The following is a 23,541-nucleotide window of genomic DNA, read 5'->3' on the forward strand; positions in this document are numbered from 1 at the left end:
TCACCCTGACATTGACACTGCCATGAAGAGAGGGAGGGAGAGAGAGAGAGAGAGGGAGAGAGAGAGAGAGGGAGGGAGAGAGAGAGAGAGAGAGAGGGGAGGGAGAGAGAGAGAGAGGGGGAGAGAGAGAGAGGGAGAGAGATAGAGAGAGAGAGGGAGAGAGGGAGGGAGGGAGAGAGAGAAAGAGAGAGGAGAGAGAGAGAGAGAGAGAGGAGAGAGAGAGAGAGGGAGGGAGAGAGAGAGAGAGGGAGGGAGAGAGAGAGAGAGGGGGAGAGAGAGAGAGGGAGAGAGATAGAGAGAGAGAGGGAGAGAGGGAGGGAGGGAGAGAGAGAAAGAGAGAGGAGAGAGAGAGAGAGAGGAGAGAGAGAGAGAGAGAGAGGGGGGTGGGACAAGGACATGGCAGGGGTGGAAGGGGGGAGGGGGGGACAGATGTAGAGAGAGAGAGATGAGGACAAGTGGATGGATGGACGCCGAGGGAGGGAGGGGAAAACCTACACACAGAGGCAAGGCTCCCACGCCAGGTCAACTGTCATTTGTCAACTGTCAATTTGTCCATCGAAATCCCAGGTTCATTTGAGGGGTGATATGATAGACTTGAACAAGATATTCCATGGTTCCACCAAAGAAGCTAATTGTCTGACACGTCTGTGTGTGCGTGGCGTGGCGTGTGTGTGTGCGTGTGCGTGTGTGCGTGTGTGTGTGCGTGTGTGTGTCACCCACCGCTGCCTGCTGCCTCTTCAGCTTGTCTCTGTACTCCTCCAGTTCCAGCAGGTTCAGCTCCGGTGGGAGTTTCTGCAAAACGCAGAAGAAAACACAGAACTGTGCTGAAAACACACACACACACACACACACACACACACACACAGTACACACACATTGTATGCATATTGCACACACACACACACACTGTACTGTATACACACATTGTATGCATATCACACACACACACACACTGTACTGTATACACAGTGTATGCATATAACACACACACACACACTGTATGCATATAGCAAACACACGTACGCATGCACACACACACTATACTGTACACACACATTGTATGCACACACACACACACACACACACTGTACTGTATACACACATTGTATGCATATCGCACACACACACACCCACACACTTCAATACAGAAACTAATTTCAGAGAAAGTGGAGGCATTCGGTGGAAAGCAGCTTCAGTATTGTGCGTCCGCCAGCAAAGTGAATCAAAGTTGAGTGATGGTGGAAAGCCGAGCGGCGAGGGCGTGTGGAGACATACGGGGGATTTCCATACGGGGGATTTCCATGTGTTTTCAAGGGTCTCATCCTAATTCCTGGGGTGCATCGCCTCTCAAGTTTGTCCCAAGTACCCTTTTCAAAAGGTCTTAGCCACGGAGCCACGCCCAGCTAATTCTTACCACAATTAGGGAAGAAAAAAAAATCAAAAATGATTTTTAACGTGCTGAAGGAGATGATAAATTGAATTAGTCCAATATCGGGGGGGGGGGGGCTTTATCAGGAAAAACAACAAAGGATAGGAAACAATGACCCAAATCCAACTCGGGAGCCCGGAGGATAAGGATGAGGGGTAATTGCTTTCCCCCGGCTGAGTATGGGTTCTGGCTGCCGTAGCGACACTTGGCTAAATCTAATGAGTTTTCACACCCCTCTGTAAGCGGATATAATCCATCAATCTGGAAGCCATTGGCATGTGTGTGAGACGCAGACACGCACGCACACACGTGTGCGCACACACACACACACATCCCCGTCCGTGGGGTGGGAGGGCTGCCCAGAGGCAGGGGGAGGAGAGGAGGTGGGAGGGGAGGGTGGGAGGGCTGCCCAGAGGCAGGGGGAGGAGAGGAGGTGGGAGGGTCCGTCAGAGCCTTGGGCCGGTTCATATGAGTCTCATATTACAGCCTATAACACCTGGTGCTATCAGGTGTGATGGTCAAGTGTGCTTGAGAGGGGAGTAGAAGACACTTCAGAGAACAGACTGAATATCAGAGATTCATCCCTTTTCATCCCTTCATCCCTTCTCATCCTTTTATCCCTCATCCCATCCAGCCACCAGTTCCACTCATCAATTCTTTAGCCTAATTTATCGATCTATCCATTTCTCTAATTCCTTTATTCTACAACGGAGTTTGGATACTTGATTCTGATTGGCTAGCAGCCGTTGTAAAATATTCTGTAACCCATGGCTGCGACCGCATAACAATTAGTATTAATGTGCCGTCAATCTCATTGACCAGGTTATTCATAAAATCTAGAGGTAGTATGCTTTGCATAGCAACCACTCGCACTCTGTTTTAATAACTGCGTCATAGCAGAAAAATGTTCAAATAAACGTGAACCACCCAAAATATGCCTATATAGGCTTATGTGAACAAGGCCAACCCAAATAGGCTAGATAGCCTATGTTGCGCTCCGCTATCGCGTTGGGCCTAACAACTTGGGATTTTAACAGTTAATCAACTATCGATTAATTGCCAATAAGAATTTACTCTTTAAACTTTCTTATTAGAGTAAGATTTGGTTACTCGACTAATTGCTTGAACTTTTTTGGGGGGAACGAACGTTATCAACGGGAGTTGTGTGAAATGTAATCATGATTTAAGGTCTGACTGTAGTGAAGGATAATTGGGATGCCGGGAAATTTCAACGACACAGTGGACGACAAAAAAATGAAGAGAGCAAAGCGCAGTCCAGCGCAGGACGTTCTTATCAATTAATCGACTATCGTTTGTCAAGGTTAACGGTTATCGATTAATGAAATTCCTTGAAATTTGCAACCCTACTAACAACGCCCCGTAGCTTTTGTAAAATCCCATGTAACCCACTGCCTCTCGTGGTTAATTGTTTAATTAACTTATCTATGAGGCTCTGCACACTGACATGCATGCATGCATGCATGCATCCATCCATCCATCCATCCATCCACCCCTCCCTCCCTCCATCCACCCCTCCCTCCCTCCCTCCCTCCCTCCCTCCCTCCATCCATCCATCCATCCATCCATCCACCCCTCCCTCCATCCATCCATCCATCCACCCCTCCCTCCATCCATCATCCATCCATCCATCCATCCACCCCTCCCTCCCTCCATCCATCCATCCATCCACCCCTCCCTCCATCCATCCATCCATCCATCCATCCATCCCTCCATCCCTCCATCCCTCCCTCCCTCCCTCCACCCCTCCCTCCCTCCCTCCCTCCCTCCCTCCCTCCCTCCCTCCACCCCTCCCTCCCTCCCTCCCTCCCTCCACCCACCCCTCCCTCCCTCCATCCACCCCTCCCTCCATCCATCCATCCATCCATCCATCCATCCATCCATCCGTGGCAAAAACTGCGTGTAGGGTTCCCTGGTTGTGTTCTCCTGGTTCTCCTGGTTCTCCAGGTGGTCCCAGATAAGCGGTGTACCTGCTGAACGAGCCCCCCGCTCACCTCCAGCTCGTGCTGCACCATGTCGAAGGTCTCCCCGGAGAAGTAGACCTCCTCCACGCTGTTGATGACCTCCTGCTCCGCCAGCGGGTCTATGGGCTGCTCCCTCATCTCCCTCATCTCCTCCTGGGTGTAGGGGGGGGGGGGGGGGGCAATTGAGAGGTTGCTTTTTATGGCAAGAAAAGGCCCTAGTGTACCCCTTCACCCTAAACATCAGCATATGATCAACAGAAAGCACACACACAAATATACATGCGCATACATCTGGACGGTTTTGATGTTGATACACTGTATTTAATGTTATTACTTGCTGTTTATCTATATACTGTAAATTATTACTCTGATGCCAGGGTTTTTCCTGCATAGAGGTTTTTTGGCGCCCCCCCAAAAAAGAGATTTTAGCCAGAGCCAAAGGAAAATCACCAGTGCCAAAATGCTAAAAATTTAGATAAAAATCGCAATTCAACCCCTCTCCAAATGTGTCTGATAGCTTGTTTCAAGTGCAGCCCATCCCTCTTTCTTGCATTGTCCACGGTTTAGACCACTAGTAATCGAGAGAACCTGTCTATGAATTATCAGTATCTTAAACATTTTGTCTTCATATCCACTGTGTCATAGTCTGGAGATTTCCCACGATTGTGAAAAGTGAGCTCAGTCAGAACGACAGCAAAGAATATAGGCCTATATATGCTGGTAGGCTACTCGCCATAAAACTGAGGGTTCCCCAAAGACCCATTCTGAGCCAGAAGAAACGCCTGGATGCTTTGGAAAATTAGTTTTCAGAACTTCCATGCCAATTATAGCCAGTGAATTGAATTGGGAGTGGGAGGGTGGAGGGCATGGTAGGAAGAGAGAGAGAAAGAAAAAAGAGAAAGAAAAGAAAGAGAGAGAGGGAGTAGAGGAGAGAGAGAGAAGAAGGAATGAGGGTGAAGGACCAAGCCAAGGATTGTGGAGAGATGGAGAGAGAGAGGAGGAGGGGAAAGGGAGGAGAGGAAGTAAAGGGAGTAAGACAGGGAGAGTCAGAGACAATTCAGGTCCTCGTTTCACCACTAACCAACAGCCACGTTCCATCACAGATTAAGCAGCCATACAGATGGCTTCATTCTAAACCCATCAAGGCCGTGAGGGCCTCTCAAGGGCATAATACAGCAAAGGGTTACTAGCCCAACATCTCGTTTTGCCCCTGGTGGGTGTACACAGCTTTGAGAGAAATGGAGGGAGACAGAGAAAGAGAGAAAGAGAGAGAGAGAGAGAGAGAGAGAGGGAATGAGTCTCTCTAGAATATCTCTGGGAACCAACAGAGCCATTATTGATTCTTCTCAGGGCGTCCAGTTGGCTTATCGCTGCTGCAAGTCGGCAGATTAACTATTTGAAGCCGGTGTCCCAGTAGAAGCCGTGTTCATGGGCCCTAATGAAGCACGTCGATACCACAGCAGGAGTGGAGGGGTAGCCTGGCTAACACTCTCTGCTTGATAACCTTGAGGCCAAAGCACAGTATGGCTAACACTATCAAATTACCCTACTTTTCACAATCACGTTATACAGGATCTGTTTGCAAATCTCTGGATCATTAAGCTACTCCATACAAACTCTATAGGCTACTACTACCCACCACCAGTAAGATTGCATTTCAATTCAAATCCACATAAAAAGCACTAAAATAGGCCTACGACTAGGTTCCGCCCTGGACAGGCATCCATTTTGGATTTGCAAGGGGCGTTATCAACAGTCAGACCAAAATGGCCCCTAGACGCAATTGTTTTGATTTACAACCAATCAGAACAAAGCAATGTGAGTTTTCACTCTGCGCCGTGATTCGTTCTGCCCTCAATCACAACTGCAGATGCTTTGCTCTGCCCTCAACCGCAGAGCGCCGCAGAGGGTAGCGCGGTCCGCCCAGCGCGTCCGTGGATAGAGCGGTCGGAGAGCCGGTAAAGCCAGCGGGATCATCGATGACCCCTAGCCACCCCAATCATGGCCTGTTTCTGCTGCTGCCGTCTGGCCAATGGTATCGCAGCCTCAGGGCCCCGAGATTCAGGGTCCAGGACAGCTTTTCACACCAGGCTCTTGAACAATGGACACTAACTGCCTGAGACTAGGACTGGGTATCGATTCCAATTTCAAGAATCGATTCGATTCCGATTCACAAGGTTCAGAATCGATTATCAAGATTCGATTCGATTCAATATCGAATATCAAATAAAGTTGTTTTTTTTGCTGTAACCTTAATAACATGACTGCCAAGTTATGCAACACATCAATACTAGGGCTGGGTATCGATAGTGATTTCCAAAAATGAATGAATGAGTGATTTAATGAATCATTGAATGAATTAATGAACTATTCATTCCTTCATTTATTCATTCATTCATTAAATAAAAGATCGATTTTGGGATTCATGAATCGATTAATCAAATTTTTTTTTTACCCAGCCCTACCTGAGACAGTCACACTCACACTGTGTAGACTCAGACTGCGCACACACTAACACACACTAACACACACTAACACACACTAACACACTAACACACACAAACACACACTAACACACACTAACACACACTAACACACACTAACACACAAAAACACACACTAACACACACAAACACACACTAACACACACAAACACACACAAACACACACAAACACACACAAACACACACAAACACACACAAACACACACAAACACACACTAACACACACTAACACACACTAACACACACAAACAAACACACACTAACACACACAAACACACACTCATCGAATCAAATCAAATCAAAACTAACACACACAAACACACACTAACATACACTAACACACACTAACACACACAAACACACACTAACATGCAAACAATGCAGATTTGCTCTTTTCATCTACCTACACTTTACACACACCATACTTTATTACTATGTTTGAGAATTATTATTCTGTTGTTGATCCCAGGCTGAGAAGCCAGATCCCAAGCATTTTATTCCCTTATACTTCTGTACAGGGGTGAAAATCAACTTTTGGGCTCACGTTGAGTCACCTGCCCAGGGGACTGTAGATGAAAAAATCTATCGGCCAAGTATTATTTTATTTTTTTTCAGATAGCCTTCCGAAATCTAGTCGCCAATTGGAAATTTTACCTGCATTTGGCAGGTGTTCATTTTCAGCCCTGCTTACGTACGAAGGACGTAACAACAAAGAAATCTTGAATCTAAAGAAATCTTGAATCTCTTTGCAACCAGCAGGACCAGTTGGTAAAATGAACTTTTACCAAATCCTGTTGAAAGTATGGCAAACATCTTTATCAACAAAAGCTTTAAGTACAGTTGCTTGTTCTTCTTTTAGAGGAAATATACCGTCCAGTTGGTTTTGTCACCGACGCGATAGATTCAACAGACCGGCCCGCCAGCGGCAGCCATCATGGTGGTTCACAGAAATACATGTATATTATTGTATTTGCCACTTATTGTTGCCAGCGTTATAGTATTTTAGATTGTCCTGTCTTGCACTATGTTTATAGTCCCATGCACCAGACAGACCAAGACAAATGACTCGTTACAACAAACCTACTTGGCGAAAATGAATCTTCAGATTCTTGGCGATAAGGAATCGTCTGATTCTGGTACAATAGGCCTGCTTATGACGAGCTGAGGCAGATGGGGAGCACCTTCAGCCACAGGCTCCTCCCACTCAGGTGCAAATCAGAGTTCAAACGTTCATTTACGTCCCCCCCCCCCCCCCCCGCCCACCTCTCTCCTAACACGCTGTACTACACTTTACTACTTTTACTATTGTAGGTATATTTTATACAGATCGTATGTATATTCTGTGTTTTAAACATACTGCATATGTTGACACTTCTATGTATATTCTTTACTCTGACCTATTCTACACCTTCTCTCGCTCCCAAATTTCCCCCAACAATATTATTGATTTTCCGTTTGCAAATACGGTCAATAACAAGTATATCAAACACAGCAAACATGTCCCACCCTGCCCCCCCTCCCCTCCCCCGCCATCGGGGGTTATTAAACTGCATCTTATCTTCTCATCTCATCTTAGGGACAGGGGGACGGATGACAGCTCCATTCCCCATCTTATCCCCTATCCGCACCGCACGGATGATTGTGGTGCGACACATCAACTTGGCGGCACCTTGAGTTGAGCTGAACCCTCGTTAGAAGCGCACACGTCTCCCCGAGGGAGAATAGCATCTTTAAGAAGCGCCCACTGGAACACAGACGTCTGGGGACGGACACGTCTGTCACCGTGCGTGACTGCCCGCTGTGCTCTGCCAGGTTTGAGGCTGGTACAGGAGAGAAGAACAGCCTCTCTGTGTGTGTGTGTGTGTGTGTGTGTGTGTGTGTGTGTGTGTGTGTGTGTGTGTGTGTGTGTGTGTGTGTGTGTGTGTGTGTGTGAGATGAGGGATGAGGAGGGAGGGAGGGAGGGAGGGAGGGAGAGAGAGAGAGAGGAGTGGGTGGGAGGAATGGGGAGGTTGATGGAGGGAGGGAGGGGGAGGATGAGGGAGGGAGGATGAGTGAGGGAGGGAGGGAGAGAGGGAGGGGGAGGATGAGGGAGGGAGGATGAGTGAGGGAGGGAGGGAGAGAGGGAGGGAGGGAGAGAGAGAGAGGAGGAGTGGGCGGGAGGGATGCAGAGGATGAGTCACTGCTCACCGGTGGAGAGGATCAAAAAGACAGATAAAAGGTTGACTTGCAAATTATGGGATGTGATTTGAACTATCCTCCTGTCTCTCTTTTCTTTCTCCCTCTCAGTCAAAATCATAAACACATCTTCAAGAGAACCAAGTGGTCCAGGTGAAGGATTCATCTCCTTGCCTGTTAGAAGTTACATGTGGGCTGAACAATGTTTTCCCGCCTCTCTGCTCCTCAGACCAAACAAACCCCTCTCTCTCGTCTCAAGAGAGCCCCTTACCACCCAAACAATAACCACAGCAACTTACTCCATCTTGTGAAATCATTACTGCATGAGTGGAATATGGTCTCTCAATCCACAAGACTCCGTCAAAAACTATCCAAGGCACACTGTAGGGCTTGTGCAAAAATTAAAATGCTTTTATTTTACATGGCAATATATAGGCTATTTAAACTGATAATGCGTTGCGACCAACATATGTCTTTATCAGCGTGACGGTCCTTCATCAGTGTATCTGGGGTTGTTTTTGAAGGAGACATGCATTTTACATTGAGACCCTATTCCCCCCGTGCTGTGAGCTCTTCCCACAATGCACCTGAAGATGAGGTGTTAATTAGGGACACACCGATATGAACATTTTGGCCGATACTGATAACGGATATTAACCTTGCTGTCATGGCCGATAAGCGATATTTACCGATGTCGATATGATCTGTATAAAAAAAGGTTTCTATGATAATCAAATGTTATACATACTGAAAAACACATGTAAACACTGTCTCCATTTCCAAAACATTTGGAAAAGCCGATAAATCATAGATTTACTGCATTGTTTTCTCTCCAAAACAACACACAACACCAACTGGACAGAAATAATTATCGGTTGTTCATTTCGGCCCGATATATAAAAAAACCGGCCAATTTCGCCCGATATAGGATTACCAATACATGGTGCTTCCCTAGTGTTAATACATGGTGCATCTCTAGTGTTAATACATGGTGCATCTCTAGTGTTAATACATGGTGCATCTCTAGTGTTAATACATGGTGCTTCCCTAGTGTTAATACATGGTGCATCTCTAGTGTTAATACATGGTGCTTCCCTAGTGTTAATACATGGTGCTTCCCTAGTGTTAATACATGGTGCTTCCCTAGTGTTAATACATGGTGCATCTCTAGTGTTAATACATGGTGCTTCCCTAGTGTTAATACATGGTGCTTCCCTAGTGTTAATACATGGTGCTTCCCTAGTGTTAATACATGGTGCTTCCCTAGTGTTAATACATGGTGCTTCCCTAGTGTTAATACATGGTGCTTCCCTAGTGTTAATACATGGTGCATCTCTAGTGTTAATACATGGTGCTTCCCTAGTGTTAATACATGGTGCTTCCCTAGTGTTAATACATGGTGCTTCCCTAGTGTTAATACATGGTGCTTCCCTAGTGTTAATACATGGTGCTTCCCTAGTGTTAATACATGGTGCTTCTCTAGTGTTAATACATGGTGCTTCCCTAGTGTTTATACATGGTGCTTCCCTAGTGTTAATACATGGTGCATCTCTAGTGTTAATACATGGTGCTTCCCTAGTGTTAATACATGGTGCTTCCCTAGTGTTAATACATGGTGCTTCCCTAGTGTTAATACATGGTGCTTCCCTAGTGTTAATACATGGTGCTTCCCTAGTGTTAATACATGGTGCATCTCTAGTGTTAATACATGGTGCATCTCTAGTGTTAATACATGGTGCTTCCCTAGTGTTAATACATGGTGCTTCCCTAGTGTTAATACATGGTGCATCTCTAGTGTTAATACATGGTGCATCTCTAGTGTTAATACATGGTGCTTCCCTAGTGTTAATACATGGTGCTTCTCTAGTGTTAATACATGGTGCTTCCCTAGTGTTAATACATGGTTCTTCCCTAGTGTTAATACATGGTGCTTCCCTAGTGTTAATACATGGTGCTTCTCTAGTGTTAATACATGGTGCTTCCCTAGTGTTAATACATGGTGCATCTCTAGTGTTAATACATGGTGCATCTCTAGTGTTAATACATGGTGCATCTCTAGTGTTAATACATGGTGCATCTCTAGTGTTAATACATGGTGCTTCCCTAGTGTTAATACATGGTGCTTCCCTAGTGTTAATACATGGTGCATCTCTAGGGTGTTAATACATGGTGCTTCCCTAGTGTTAATACATGGTGCATCTCTAGTGTTAATACATGGTGCTTCCCTAGTGTTAATACATGGTGCTTCCCTAGTGTTAATACATGGTGCTTCCCTAGTGTTAATACATGGTGCATCTCTAGTGTTAATACATGGTGCTTCCCTAGTGTTAATACATGGTGCATCTCTAGTGTTAATACATGGTGCTTCCCTAGTGTTTATACATGGTGCATCTCTAGTGTTAATACATGGTGCATCTCTAGTGTTAATACATGGTGCTTCCCTAGTTTTAACTGAATGCAGCAAATCAACTGGAGGACAAAGACACTTGATATGAGGGATGGAGGGAAGGAGGGATGGAGGATGATAGAGGGATGGAGGGATGGAGGATGATGGAGGGATGGAGGGAAGGAGAGATGGAGGATGATAGAGGGAAGGAGGGATGGAGGGAAGGAGAGATGGAGGGATGGGGGGATGGAGGATGATAGAGGGATGTAGGGAAGGAGGGATAGAGGATGATGGAGGGATGGAGGGATGGAGTGATGGAGGGAAGGAGGGATGGAGGATGATAGAAGGATGGAGGGATGGAGGATGATAGCGGGATGGAGGGATGGAGGGATGGAGGGAAGGAGGGAAGGAGGGATGGAGGGATGGAGGGAAGGAGGGATGGAGGGATGGAGGGAATGAGGGATGGAGGGATGGAGGGAAGGAGGGAAGGAGGGATGGAGGGATGGAGGGAAGGAGGGATGGAGGGATGGAGGGAAGGAGGGATGGAGGGAAGGAGGGATGGAGGGATGAAGGGATGAAGGGATGGTGGGGGGTATATCATTTGCACAGTAAAATCGCTCTTTAATCTTATGCCAGCAATCCTCTTTGATCACATTGTGTCTCTGGAGACGACGAGATCATAGTGTTGACAAACAATTGGCTTCATGTGAATATTTATCACGGCTAATGGGACCGACCCAGCTGACTACTCCACAATGAGTCCTTCCCTTAGATCAGGCCCATCTCTGATCTCACATGACTGAAGAGGTTAAAACATACCGCTTGACATGTTATATTAGATCACATCTCTGATCATATCTCTGATCTAACATGACTGTATAGGTAAGAACAAACCGCTTGACATGTTATATCAGGTCATATCTCTGATCTAACATGACTGAAGAGGTTAAAACATACTGCTTGACATGTTATATTAGATCATATCTCTGATCTAACTGGACATGTTATATCAGATCATATCTCTGATCTAACTGGACATATTTTTATATTTTTATATTATAAAAATATGGTTATATCAGACCGTCTTTTCTGAAGGAGAGGGAGGAAGAATATTCAAATGACCCAACGACTAGACTGTTCTGGATTCTGCTTGACTAAATGCTGAGGTAGAAAGCAGCCTAGGTAAGACTGACCCCTACTGGTAGAAGAGAGCACAGCCCAAAATAATGCAACCGTTCAGAGAAAAATAAAACTGCTCTCAATGTCCTATAGTACAGTATCTGTTTTAATTATGTCTTGTCAAATCAATCTGTTGTTTCTACCATTCTGTAAAGCACTTTGAATTTACTTTGTTGTATGAACAATATATGCTATACAAATAATAAACTTGACTAAATGGCTTCAGTGAACTCTAAGCCTATTGTGACTATCAGAACTATCAGGGCTAGTTGTTTCACTGAGAAGCATTTTGATGAGTGGATTGAGTGGATTCTGATGTTTTTCAGTCCAGGGGAGGAGCCAGAGAGTAAAATAACTGACAAAGACAAAAGTAGAACATGGTAGTTGAGAGGTGAAGGGTCGGTCAGATTTTTCTAGAAAAAAGCTTTGACCAAAACAATTCTTAAAAGACCCATTGTTCACAATATCATTGAGACCTTTCAAAAGTGTCAATGGGTGACAGTCGATACGTTGTTCACAAGATCAGGAAAGATGGGTACATTTTTTGCAGTTTGATGCATTTTGTCTGCCGACTCACATTTTCCTCTCCATTTTTAAAATAATTGCCTAAAATATTGGTGCAAGAGAATAGTATAGACTAGTATAGGATAGTGTAGACTGTGGCAGTGCTGGCTAAGGAAGGTGTGTACATGCTCCTGGAGACCAAAACACTGTACTTATCTCAGTCTCAGCTTCCTGTGGAGTTTCCTCTCCTCTGTGTAGCACCTTCTACCTTAGTACCTTCTACCTTACTACCTTACTACCTTACTACCTTCTACCTTACTACCTTCTACCTTCTACCTTAGTACCTTCTACCTTACTACATTCATCCTAGCTGAAATTAAGAGAGAAAGATGGACTCTCTTTATGAAACAAGACTAGGGCTGCGTTCCGAATCGCATACTTCTACTTCTTACTACCAGTACCTACTACAGCTGCCCTTAGAAAGTACGTACTTTGCAAGCAGTAGGCATCCAATTGGGACATACTACCTTGTCATAACATTGCACCTTGAAATTTGCTCACATCTGTCGCTGTCCATAACGCGACATTCGTCTACAGCTGTCATGACTCGCACATGTGACGCACATTACCGCTGCGCACAGGATTGTGGGTCAGAATAGCCAGAAAAGCCTGCTGGCTTGCATACTGCAAAATACGACCGGATGTAGTAGGACATCCTGGTATTTTTGCCATACTGCATGTGGCATACTATGTATTGGGACATACTACATCCTGTTTTGGCATACTATATAGTAGGGTAGTATGCGATTCGGAACGCAGCCTAGGTTAAAACCCATTATATGGCTCGACCGATAATGTGCACAACAAACTACTACATGAATATTACGGCTGTGCTCACACATTTCACGGAAAGAAATTAAACTAAGACCATATAAAGGTACGGTACTGTGAGTACAGTAGAGTGGCACAAACAATGTTGGCAACCAGCCTGGCTAACAATTATGGTTGCTAACTAGACGTTATCTTATTTACACCTAAAGTGACTCAACACTACGGCAGTGGGAATTTAGTTTTATTTTAATTAAACTTTTTTTTTTTTGTGAGGAGTGATCCAGTCACAACTCATCCATCCATAAGGCTTCATTCACTCATTCAAAAGTGGCCCAAATCCATTTTTCTGCTCATGTGACTCAGGTTTATTTTCATGACAGTGTAAGCAACACAAATAACATAGAATTTGATTATTATTATTTATTTTATTTTTTCAGATTTGCGCCACTCCCATATGTGGCCCTGAGTCAGATAGCCTACATGTTAGATGTTTTGCAATGCGACCTCAATGTGAACAGCCAAACAAAAACTCTGATGTGAGCAACACATCCGCCTGGAGCTCGAAGGACTGCCGTGAGACCGTACGCTGGTGAGGACAGCGTCCAGAGGACTGCCGTGAGACCGTACGCTGGTGAGGACAGCGTCCAGAGGACTGCCGTGAGACCGTACGCTGGTGAGGACAGCGTCCAGAGGACTGCCGTGAGACCGTACGCTGGTGAGGACAGCGTCCAGAGGACTGCCTTGAGACCGTACGCTGGTGAGGACAGCGTCCAGAGGACTGCCGTGAGACCGTACGCTGGTGAGGACAGCGTCCAGAGGACTGCCGTGAGACCGTACGCTGGTGAGGACAGCGTCCAGAGGACTGCCGTGAGACCGTACGCTGGTGAGGACAGCGTCCAGAGGACTGCCGTGAGACCGTACGCTGGTGAGGACAGCGTCCAGAGGACTGCCGTGAGACCGTACGCTGGTGAGGACAGCGTCCAGAGGACTGCCGTGAGACCGTACGCTGGTGAGGACAGCGTCCAGAGGAGCCGGGTGAGAGCCCCTGGTGTCTGGACCATCTCAGCATTGACCATTTATCTCACAGATAAATCTGCCTTAGTTGTATAAACCAATATCCACAATTTCTTGCATGATAAGTATGCAAAGCTGTTCCGAGTGAACAGACTTAAAACAGGTATGCCTGCTAATGACTGCTAATTGTCCGAATCTGGAGAGACACTGAGCCTGAGTGTTGTGCACGCGCCACCATCTTGGTCGTACCAAGTTACACTAGTAGGTAGTCTGGCCCACCAATCACATAACTTGATCACGTGTGAAAAATTCAACCAATGGTGTAGCCTTCCTTCATCACAGTCAGACAGTTTATAAGGCTGGCCTTGCTATTGCGCTCCAGCCAAGAAGAGAACCAAACTGTATTTGTATAGAATTGCTAGAGCTTTGCTTGAACATATTAATATTGAAGAGAACATCACCTCTGTAACTTCCTTTGGATGCCAAGAGTCTAGATACATAAAATCACACAGGTGGTGAAGTAAGCGGTTTATAAGCAACCTTAACCGCCCTATGCTGGTGTGCAACGGTATTGGCTACTTCTGATTGGTCTAAATCGCATGCTAGGAAAGGACACAGTCACGGACAGACAGGCGGGAGCATCTGAACAGCTTAAAGTCGCACTGAAATGAAAAAAGCATTCTGTCCCATTTTGGTTCACAAAATTGGTCATAGTGTTCACCTATTCAACGATGTATGCCAAAGAAATTACAAAATTCTACTTTTGTTGCAATCTTATATCAAAGTATATAATTTCTTACTTCCTGGAAAACGGTAGGTCACGTGCAATGATGACAACAGGTACCTTAGATTTTAGGCCAATAATCTCACGACATCCACCCGTCAATCAACGCTATCCTTCTATCGAATCTGTCTAAAGTTCTTAAAACCCGTCCACTTGTCAATGTTCCAATCAAATTCCTATAAACATATGTCCCACCCTCATAGCTTGGTTGCGTCGGAAATACGTCAAACTACGGAAGTTAGATGATCTCAAACGTCCGTTTCAGTGCGACTTTAAAAATGTGTGAAGTCATTGTGGCGCTCTGAGGGCCTTGCAAAGTCAAACAAAACAAACAAACCCCTGCTTTCATTAGACCTGCAGCCGGCTGCAAGCGCACCCTTCTACCGAGGCGTCCTGGCCTGCCCACTGTTCCTACGCTGTCCTTACTGCTCTGGACTCATCTGGACGTTCACTGGACGTCAGGATCCGTCAGTCAGACGCAACAAGCCTCTTTCCTGCCCTCTGCTGGACGCTCCTTCCAACAGCGGAGGGGGATGAATGGTCAGACTAAAGCTGTGTTCGGAATCGCTCCCTATTCACTATATAGTGCACTATATAGGGCGTCAGCCATTTTGTTTGTAGTGTCCGAATTCTCCACGGAATTCTCGTTCCCTATATAGTCCACTATTTACTACCCACAATTCACCTTGATTTGCAGGGAACAGTGCATGTACCCTACATTTTCTCCGTTCCCTAGGTAGTTCACTACATGGTGAACCCTTTATAGGGAATAGGGAGTGAGGGAACGAGGGAGCGATTCAGAACACAGCTTAACTGTCCAAAACCCAGTTTGAAGGAACATGAGAATATGAACGCATGTTCACCCCACACTCACTTTCTCATGCACTTTATCTGTAACACGCACGCACACACCCACGCACACACGCACACACACTCGGCGCCCTACTAAGCTCAGCAGCAAAGCCAAGTCATACAGTACTCCCTTGAACAGGTGCAGGGTTAGAGAGGGTAGAAAAGAGGTTTTGAAATAAAATAAAATGTATGCCAAGCACATCCACCACGCTGGTGCAGGACAAAGTGACATCTGGTGAAGTAAGGTTGAGGTCCGCACACAGCTACTCCACAGGACTGTTTATTAGATAAAAAAGTGACAACGTTTCGACCCGTGTGAGCCTTCGTCAGGTAATGTTTGTCACTGCCCCAGCTCCTTATGTTTGTCACTGCCCCATTGGGGGAACCCTATTTAAGGGGCTGGGGCAGTGGCAAACATTACCTGACAAAGGCCCACACGGGTCGAGACGTTGTCACTTTTTTATCCAATAAACTAGGACAGAGGTTTTAACATTGAATCATTACTGTCAAAACACACAGACTAGGGGCCAAATATAAACAAAGACAGGTGTGTTCATCTTACCAACAGCCTTCAGTTATGGGGGCCTAACGACTGGTCTAGAAGTCCTGAGAAAGCAGAGGGCCCAGCTACAAGCACATAGCCTCCCGTATAGCGAGTGTTTGGTTACAGTACATCCAGTTAGTCCACGCGGGCAGATCTCTATCAGAAACCCCAGCAAGCAGGTCCTATAGAGAGACACGCCTAGTGCTGTAACTCGGTTGCGCTAGATTAGTACTTGATCTCTGTCACCTGCAAGGAGGTCCTTTAGAGACAGGCACGCCTCATACTGTATCGTGATTGCACTTGTAGCACTAGATTTTATTATAAGTGGTTGTGCTGGAGGAAGAAATGTTCTTATTGGTGACAAGTTGAAAGCTGCTTTTGAGTGGATAGCTGCAGAATTAATGGCTAACCTTTTTCTTTTTTCTGCATTATAAAAAGGCTAAATCTCAGCGTTTGTGCAGTTCTGTGTCTTTTGTGTGTTTCTTTCACAGGAAATGCTCTTTCCTGGAGTACCTTGACTGAGACAACAATATTAATGCTTGGGGAATAGCCTACAAAGCAGATGGCTTCAAACATTTCTCTAGCTCTGCCTGCCTTCGACACACTCAAGGATGAGATGACAGAACTGAAGCTCCGTCAGCCATAGCCGAAAAGAGGAAGAAAGCTGTAGGGAAAAAAGATTTCTACTGAAAGGGACTCTCAAGGAATACATAATGACAACCAAAGTAAACACTGGCAGCCATGAAAGACCTATCCCTTTCAGGCCAGCACCTTTCAGAGTGTAACCGCGCAGTTCGGAGAAAATAATTTGCAGCCGCCAACAACAAGCTCGCCTTGGAACAGAGGAAATTAAATGTCTGGTTGAGTTAACCGGCCTCAGCATCACCCCACACACACACCCACACACACACACACACCCCCACACACACACACACACACACACACACACACACACACACACACACACACACACACACACACACACACACACACTATTAGAAATAAATGGCGTGGGACCAATTCCAGGTTCTTCAGAGCCATGCTCGATTGGAAGATCAAGGAAAGCTCGCCGCCACAGTGCAGCCCTTAAAGAGAGTGACTCTAACATAGTAGTGAATCATAGTTATTTTGCTGTTCCCTCGCCCCAAGCCCTCTGGAGGCATCACAGACTGGTATGGCAACACCGCCGCCCATGACTGGTACAGGTCCAGGCACGCCATTCAGAGGGTGGTGAAGACAGCGCAGAAGATCACGGGTGTGGAGCTCCCAGCCATCGAGGATCTCTACAATCAAGGCTGCCGCAGCCATCTCCATCACAAAAAACACCAACCACCCCAGCTACCACCTGCTCTCACCATCTCGCTGGAGAGATGGAAGATGGCTGAGCATCAGGAACCGCGAAGGAGAGGTTCCACAACAGCTTCTTTCCTGACGCGGTCCGCAAACTCAACAGTCAACAGCTGCAGTAGACTGACCCTGAAGACGCCCCCTGGTCAGACCCCCACCTCACGACCCATTATCTCCCCCCCCCCCCCCCCTCTGCCTGGACCGTTAGTCCCCCCCACCCCGCCACGCACGACTGGTTCTGCCCCAGTCTCTCAATCCCGCTCCCCTGACCTTGCTGACAACCCCCCTTCCCCCAGTGTCTAGCTGAGTACCCAGGACTGGAATGAGGAGCTGATTAGCACTGATAAGATACTGGAAGGACAAGCGATTACAAGGATTCCAACGTACCTGTACCCGTACTCGCTACACATGGCAAATAAACCTTATTCTCTCTTGACTTGAATTCGCACAAGTGGCTAGTGACAAATGCTCTTGTGGCTAACTGTGACTGATTGCATTTTCTAAATAATAGGTTGGTTCTCCACTTCCAAAAAACTATACATCATCGTCTCAACCAAGTTTACAAAAAACAAGACTTTGGTGCTCAACAGCCCAAGACCGCATATAATATATATGAAAAATTGACCTGTTCGCCTGAAACAAACGCACCGACTACATGAGAACTCCAGTGTTTTGCTTTGGGTAATCTCTTTGAAGTTTCCAGGTAAAAAGCTTTTCTTATACATCATTATCAAGATGGCTGGTCCTTGAGGCCAAGTGTGTCGCTAGGCTGAGTTGAGCAGCCTCGATCTTTTCTACAAAGTGTGCATTGTGCTACTGCCTGTGACCTGATTTACAGTTATGATTTACCAGCCCCGGAGCTGAAGCCAGACAGAGTCCCAGCGAGATAGCAGCACAATGTCAAATATCTCCAGGATCAGCAGGGCAGTCACAAGTCCTAATGTGCATTCAATCACATCATGATTCATAATTGAATGCTCTTATATTCTGCTTTTCTGACATATAGGTTGCCTTTGCTAGGAAAACCAAAGGAAGATACTTGTTGACGCTGTCCTATTTGCTTTATCTTACTGTGTATTGGGTACAGTCTCTGTAGCGATCACCCCTCGATTTCTAGAGGGATTACAGTAGATAGGGAGCAATCCATTCTCAGCTTACAGTGTGTATTGCTACCTACTCTTACAATAAGAATATTTTCCACAACAGCAATTATTCTAGTTGTTTGCAGAACAGTACAGTAATGTTACCTTGCTTGGGATCCTGAAGTTCTCGACAGGACTGAGGTCCGCCATGCTCTCTTGAGGACTTTTCAGCCCCTGTTAAAACAAAACAGATGCAAAAATGAGTCTGAATGGAGCAACTGGACCCCGGCCCTGGATTTTCAAAGTTAAGAATTACAGTATAACTAACCAAAACAAAGCTGGATGAATTAGTAGCTGGGATGAACTGACAGCAGAAGTCAGTGTATAGCAAGCTGTGAATGTGACAATGCCACATAGCTGCTCTGTAACAGGATACAGGTATACGGTATGTCTCTAGAAAAGATTTGTGAAAGAGATAGGCAACTTCCCTACCCATGTGCCCCGAAGTGGAAATCTATGAGCGTCTGTTTTAAACTTCACAATCACTGGAATGCTGCTAGCGTGTCCCAGCAAACACGCAACGTCAGGGAGACGTCCAGATCAATCAATCAATCAATCAACCAGGTCTTAATAACGTCCGTCCGTCCTGAACCCCGTGTGTTCGTCTGCTGGACCCCTCAATATTCACACGTCTGGCTTGGACCCCTCTAAGACGTCTGTGGACGTGCAGAACGGGTTCAATATCTGAACGACTAAAAAAAACTTTCATTCTGGCTCCTAATTGGATGTCTTTGGACGTCCGGAAAAGACAAAAAAGACATCTAAAAGACGTCTTTTAGACGTGTCTTTGCTCAGTGGGGTACGACGTCTAGCTATAATGTTATCTGCTAGCTAGTAGTGCATGTAACGTCATTGAATGTGATTACATTTCGATCAGTGTTTGTAGGAGCCATAATGTTTATTTTGTTTGTGTGTTTATATTTGGTTTATTGTTTATGAGCCTGCATAACTGCCTTTGTTTATTGTCTATTATTTTGTCATTGGGTTCCTCTAATTGTTGTGTGGGTGTGTCTACCTACAGGGTGTGGTTCTACCTACAGGGTGTGGTTCTACCTACAGGGTGGGGTTCTACCTACAGGGTGGGGTTCTACCTACAGGGTGTGGTTCTACCTACAGGGTGGGGTTCTACCTACAGGGTGTGGTTCTACCTACAGGGTGTGGTTCTACCTACAGGGTGGGGTTCTACCTACAGGGTGTGGTTCTACCTACAGGGTGGGGTTCTACCTACAGGGTGTGGTTCTACCTACATAACTGGAGGGAGGGCCTAGAACAGGTAGACAGAGAGAGGGGGGGTTAGTTGGCTCGGGATATTTTCTGTTGACCGTCATATTTACGTTTTCATTCATTTCTTTCAGTTTAGTTTAATAGTGTTCTCTTCCTCATAAGTTGAAGTGCTATTTAGTTTGATTTAATAAAACCTTAAACGTCATTTCGTCTGGACATGGATCTCTCAAACGAGTCAAACAGCAACGAGTCCATCTAAGCCTCTCAGCGACCCTGTATTGTTTTGTTTAGAAGTCGCTACAATAGTGTTTATTGTTATTCTGGGTTTTTAGTATGTGATCTGTCATGCGATGATCTGCCACCTGTCAAACTGGCTAGCAGCAGGCTAGCTAGCTAGCTAATGTTAGCTTGCTAGCACACGTAGCTACAGCTGTCACTTGTCTGATAAGCAAGTGGATATGCGAATACTTATCCCTTACCTGACGGGCCATAAGGGACTTGATCTTCTGCATTAGGACGGAAAGCTTCGTGTGATGTGTAGAGAGTTAAACTGAGATGAAAGGGTTAGCTCTCAATTCCTCAGCGTTTAGCTCCTCTTCAGGAAGGCCATGTTAGAATGCGTCACGTGATTAGCGAACGCAATGTAATGTGGGAAATGTAGGCATAGAGACGATTGATCGACGCAGAAGTCTTCTTCTTCTTCCTTGGGTTTATGGCGGATCGCAAACAGCTTAAAGGTGCATACCGCCACCTACTGTACAAGAGTGTGCATCATCATGTCATCATCCTAGTGCTCACAGACTAGTCTGCCCCACAACCGTGTGTCACCCAAGAAAGTAAATAGAGCCTTCCTGCAGATTCCTACCCCCTCCCCCTCCGTGCCCAGTAAACCCCTCAAAGTCCATTCCCGTCCTGCTTCTCTGACCTTATCCCGGAGTCTCTCTCTCTTCCTCATAGGTGGGACAGTGCAACAGAACATGTTCAGTGTTTTCTGCAGCTCCACAGTGCCCACATGTACCACTCCCCCTTTTCCCCAGTACAAACAAGGTGCTGTTCTGTCCCGTGTGATCGAACCTGAGTCTAGCCATGACGACTTCCTCCCTCCTAGTTCTTCACTATAACTGACTTCCGTACCCTGTGATACCCCCTCCCCTTCTGGTCGTCATTCCACCTCTTCTGCCTGGCAACTCTCCCCAGGCTTCCTCCTTGTACTGCTTCCACATGACACAATAGATCATGGGTAGAATAGGGGGAGGAGTTGAGACACAATAGCGAGCGGGGGCAGGGTCATGCACACTGCTCGGTTCCCTGGACTGGAGGTAGTTGGTCCACCCAGGGGTGGTGGCGGGAATTACACCAATGGTACAGCTTGGTAAATTGTCTTAAAAAACAATATTTTGTATGTTAATCGGCACAGGTTCATGTCTTTTATGCATTTGTTGTTTGGTGAAAAACATCTCTCCTTGTTTTACAAGCTTAATATTAATTGTACACTGTTAATGTCTTAAAAATGAAGAATTCATTCATTCATTCATTCATTCATTCACTGCGACGGCAAGCCTGCCCGGAGACCCTTGTGTGCTCGTGCCCCATCTCCACAGGCACCTCAGAAAGTAGAGGCGGTGTTGTGCCTTCTTTAGGATGGCCTCTGTGTTGTGTGTCCAGGTCAGGTCATCAGAGATCTGCATCCCTAGGAATTTGTGTGGCTCACCCTCTCCAAATTTCCTTATGAACCTAAAACCCAAGTCATTAACTCATTGATCCTTTTTAGAAACATACTCTTTCTCTTTGTTTTGGTAAGCACATCGGTTTGGTGTGCATCTGGTGGCTACAGCCCGGTTAAAAACAGCCCAGGCTCTAGTTCCTGAAAACAACAACACCTTCATCTATTTCCCTGTCAAATGAAGGAGAGGTCAGTGCCTCCTCTCAGACAGGGAGCAGGCTCCGGTACTGTGGGCCTGCGGTACGGCCAGGCAGTCACACACTGTGTTTCCTCCCTTAAAGGTACCCAATGTAGTTTTTGACCACTAGTATGCGCTCTAGAGCAAATTTGAGAAGGTGGTCCCCGAAAATCGCATACTACGTCATTGCGTCAATAAGCAGAGCACATAATAGGGACGTTTCACACATCTTTGTTGTTTTCAAAATATTAGCTAAATATCCTTTTGCGAAGAAATTACAAGGTAGGAAAGACAAGTGATTCAACATGTTTATTAGACTACAAGGAACCATATAATCGAGGAATTTCGAAAATAAACAAAGAATGGATTGTTTTGATTCACGTTTCGTTGGGTACCTTTAAAGCACACAGTGAGATGGAATAGAATGTTACCTCTACCAGAGCCACCACCAAAATACACTGTATGGTCACACACTATAATTAGACCTAGGTTTAGACTGGAGGAAGGGGCACTGCTTTGCATGCAGACCAGTGTTGTGACACAGGATGCTTCATGCAAACAAACTGCTTCAGTAGGCTACAGGCAAACTGGTTGTTTCCTCAGTCAGCTCAGAGTTAGGGAGTGCGATGGGGCTTTTGCCAGGGTAAGGCTGTTCCAGGCCCCATCCACTGCAGCTCTCTCTCTCATTCTCTCTCTTTCTCTCTCTCTCTCACTCACTCACACACACACACACACACACACACACACACACACACACACAAAGGCTATTCGTGACTAAGTCAGCGTGAGCAGGTGGAGGGCACACTGTCACATGCTGAACCCTCCGTCTGTTGTTCACTCCTGCCAGATCAGTCACACAACAAAACAGAGCAGCGTTCAACATTAGGAGAATCAAGGACAGACTTTTACAGTAGTTTCAAAAACGGTTTCAACAAACGTTTTTTGTCATTAACATCAGCCATTTTGCCAAAATTGTTGTAAATCTTTATTCAAATACAAAAAGTACACCTCTGTGAATGGAAACTGTAGGATGCAAGTCTTACTTCAATATCAGTACTAAGATTAAAGATGACAAATTGTTACATTTAGAAAAAGAGGACAAACATTTTACATGGAAATAAATAGACTAATAACAAATTCAAAATTACAGAATAGTTTTGAGGAAACAGCAGTGCAGTTTAAAGTGTATTGTATACACGTTTCAAATCATATATCATCACCTTCATAATGTCATACAGAATACGTTACATAGTAGAACTACTCACCCACGTGCAAAAAAACACACAAAAAAACACAAAATGGAGTTGCCTATGTTTGTCTCTCAGGGAGAGCTGAAAAAAGCACATTGAATATAATTAGAAATTCTAACATGATCGCAAAGAAAACCCTTTTACTTTAAACTAAATAAATATTTGAAATAGTAAGCAGGATGTGGGATGGGTGCCAGACGCCTCAGGGGATCATAAATCCATTAGGCTAAAGACGTCACTCACTCCAACACCTCTCATTCCGCACGCAGCCTGTGTTTACAAATTATATCCTTTGTTCCTGGAAATTGTGAAAACGCATATTTGCCTTACGAAATTCATAACATAACCCAAACCTCAACCGTAACATCGTGTCCATAATAAAAGTTCTCTCATATATGACGCCATCAGTAAAGCTAATCTGAATACATCTCATCTGATTTCACACATTAAAGCCACCACATCTACTGATGAATAGTAAAAGATCCAGTTGGTT

The 23,541-nt window shown here is 45.5% G+C and overlaps 1 protein-coding gene across 1 annotated transcript in view; it reads right to left on the reverse strand.

The window, feature by feature from the left end:
* Window positions 1-20,483, reverse strand: part of vps50 (VPS50 subunit of EARP/GARPII complex) — a 180,435-nt gene extending 159,952 nt beyond the window's left edge. The window contains exons 1-4 of the mRNA XM_084455729.1: window positions 20,377-20,483; window positions 18,779-18,847; window positions 3,442-3,564; window positions 721-792 (exon numbers count right to left, since the gene is read on the reverse strand). Of these exons, the coding sequence (XP_084311855.1) occupies window positions 721-792; window positions 3,442-3,564; window positions 18,779-18,847; window positions 20,377-20,409 (297 nt within the window). The 5' untranslated portion in view covers window positions 20,410-20,483. The remainder of the gene's footprint in view (window positions 1-720; window positions 793-3,441; window positions 3,565-18,778; window positions 18,848-20,376) is intronic.
* Between the last annotated feature and the right edge of the window lie 3,058 nt (window positions 20,484-23,541).

Source organism: Borostomias antarcticus, assembly GCF_949987555.1.
Source record: "Borostomias antarcticus genome assembly, chromosome: 21".
Taxonomy (NCBI): Eukaryota; Metazoa; Chordata; class Actinopteri; order Stomiiformes; family Stomiidae; genus Borostomias; species Borostomias antarcticus.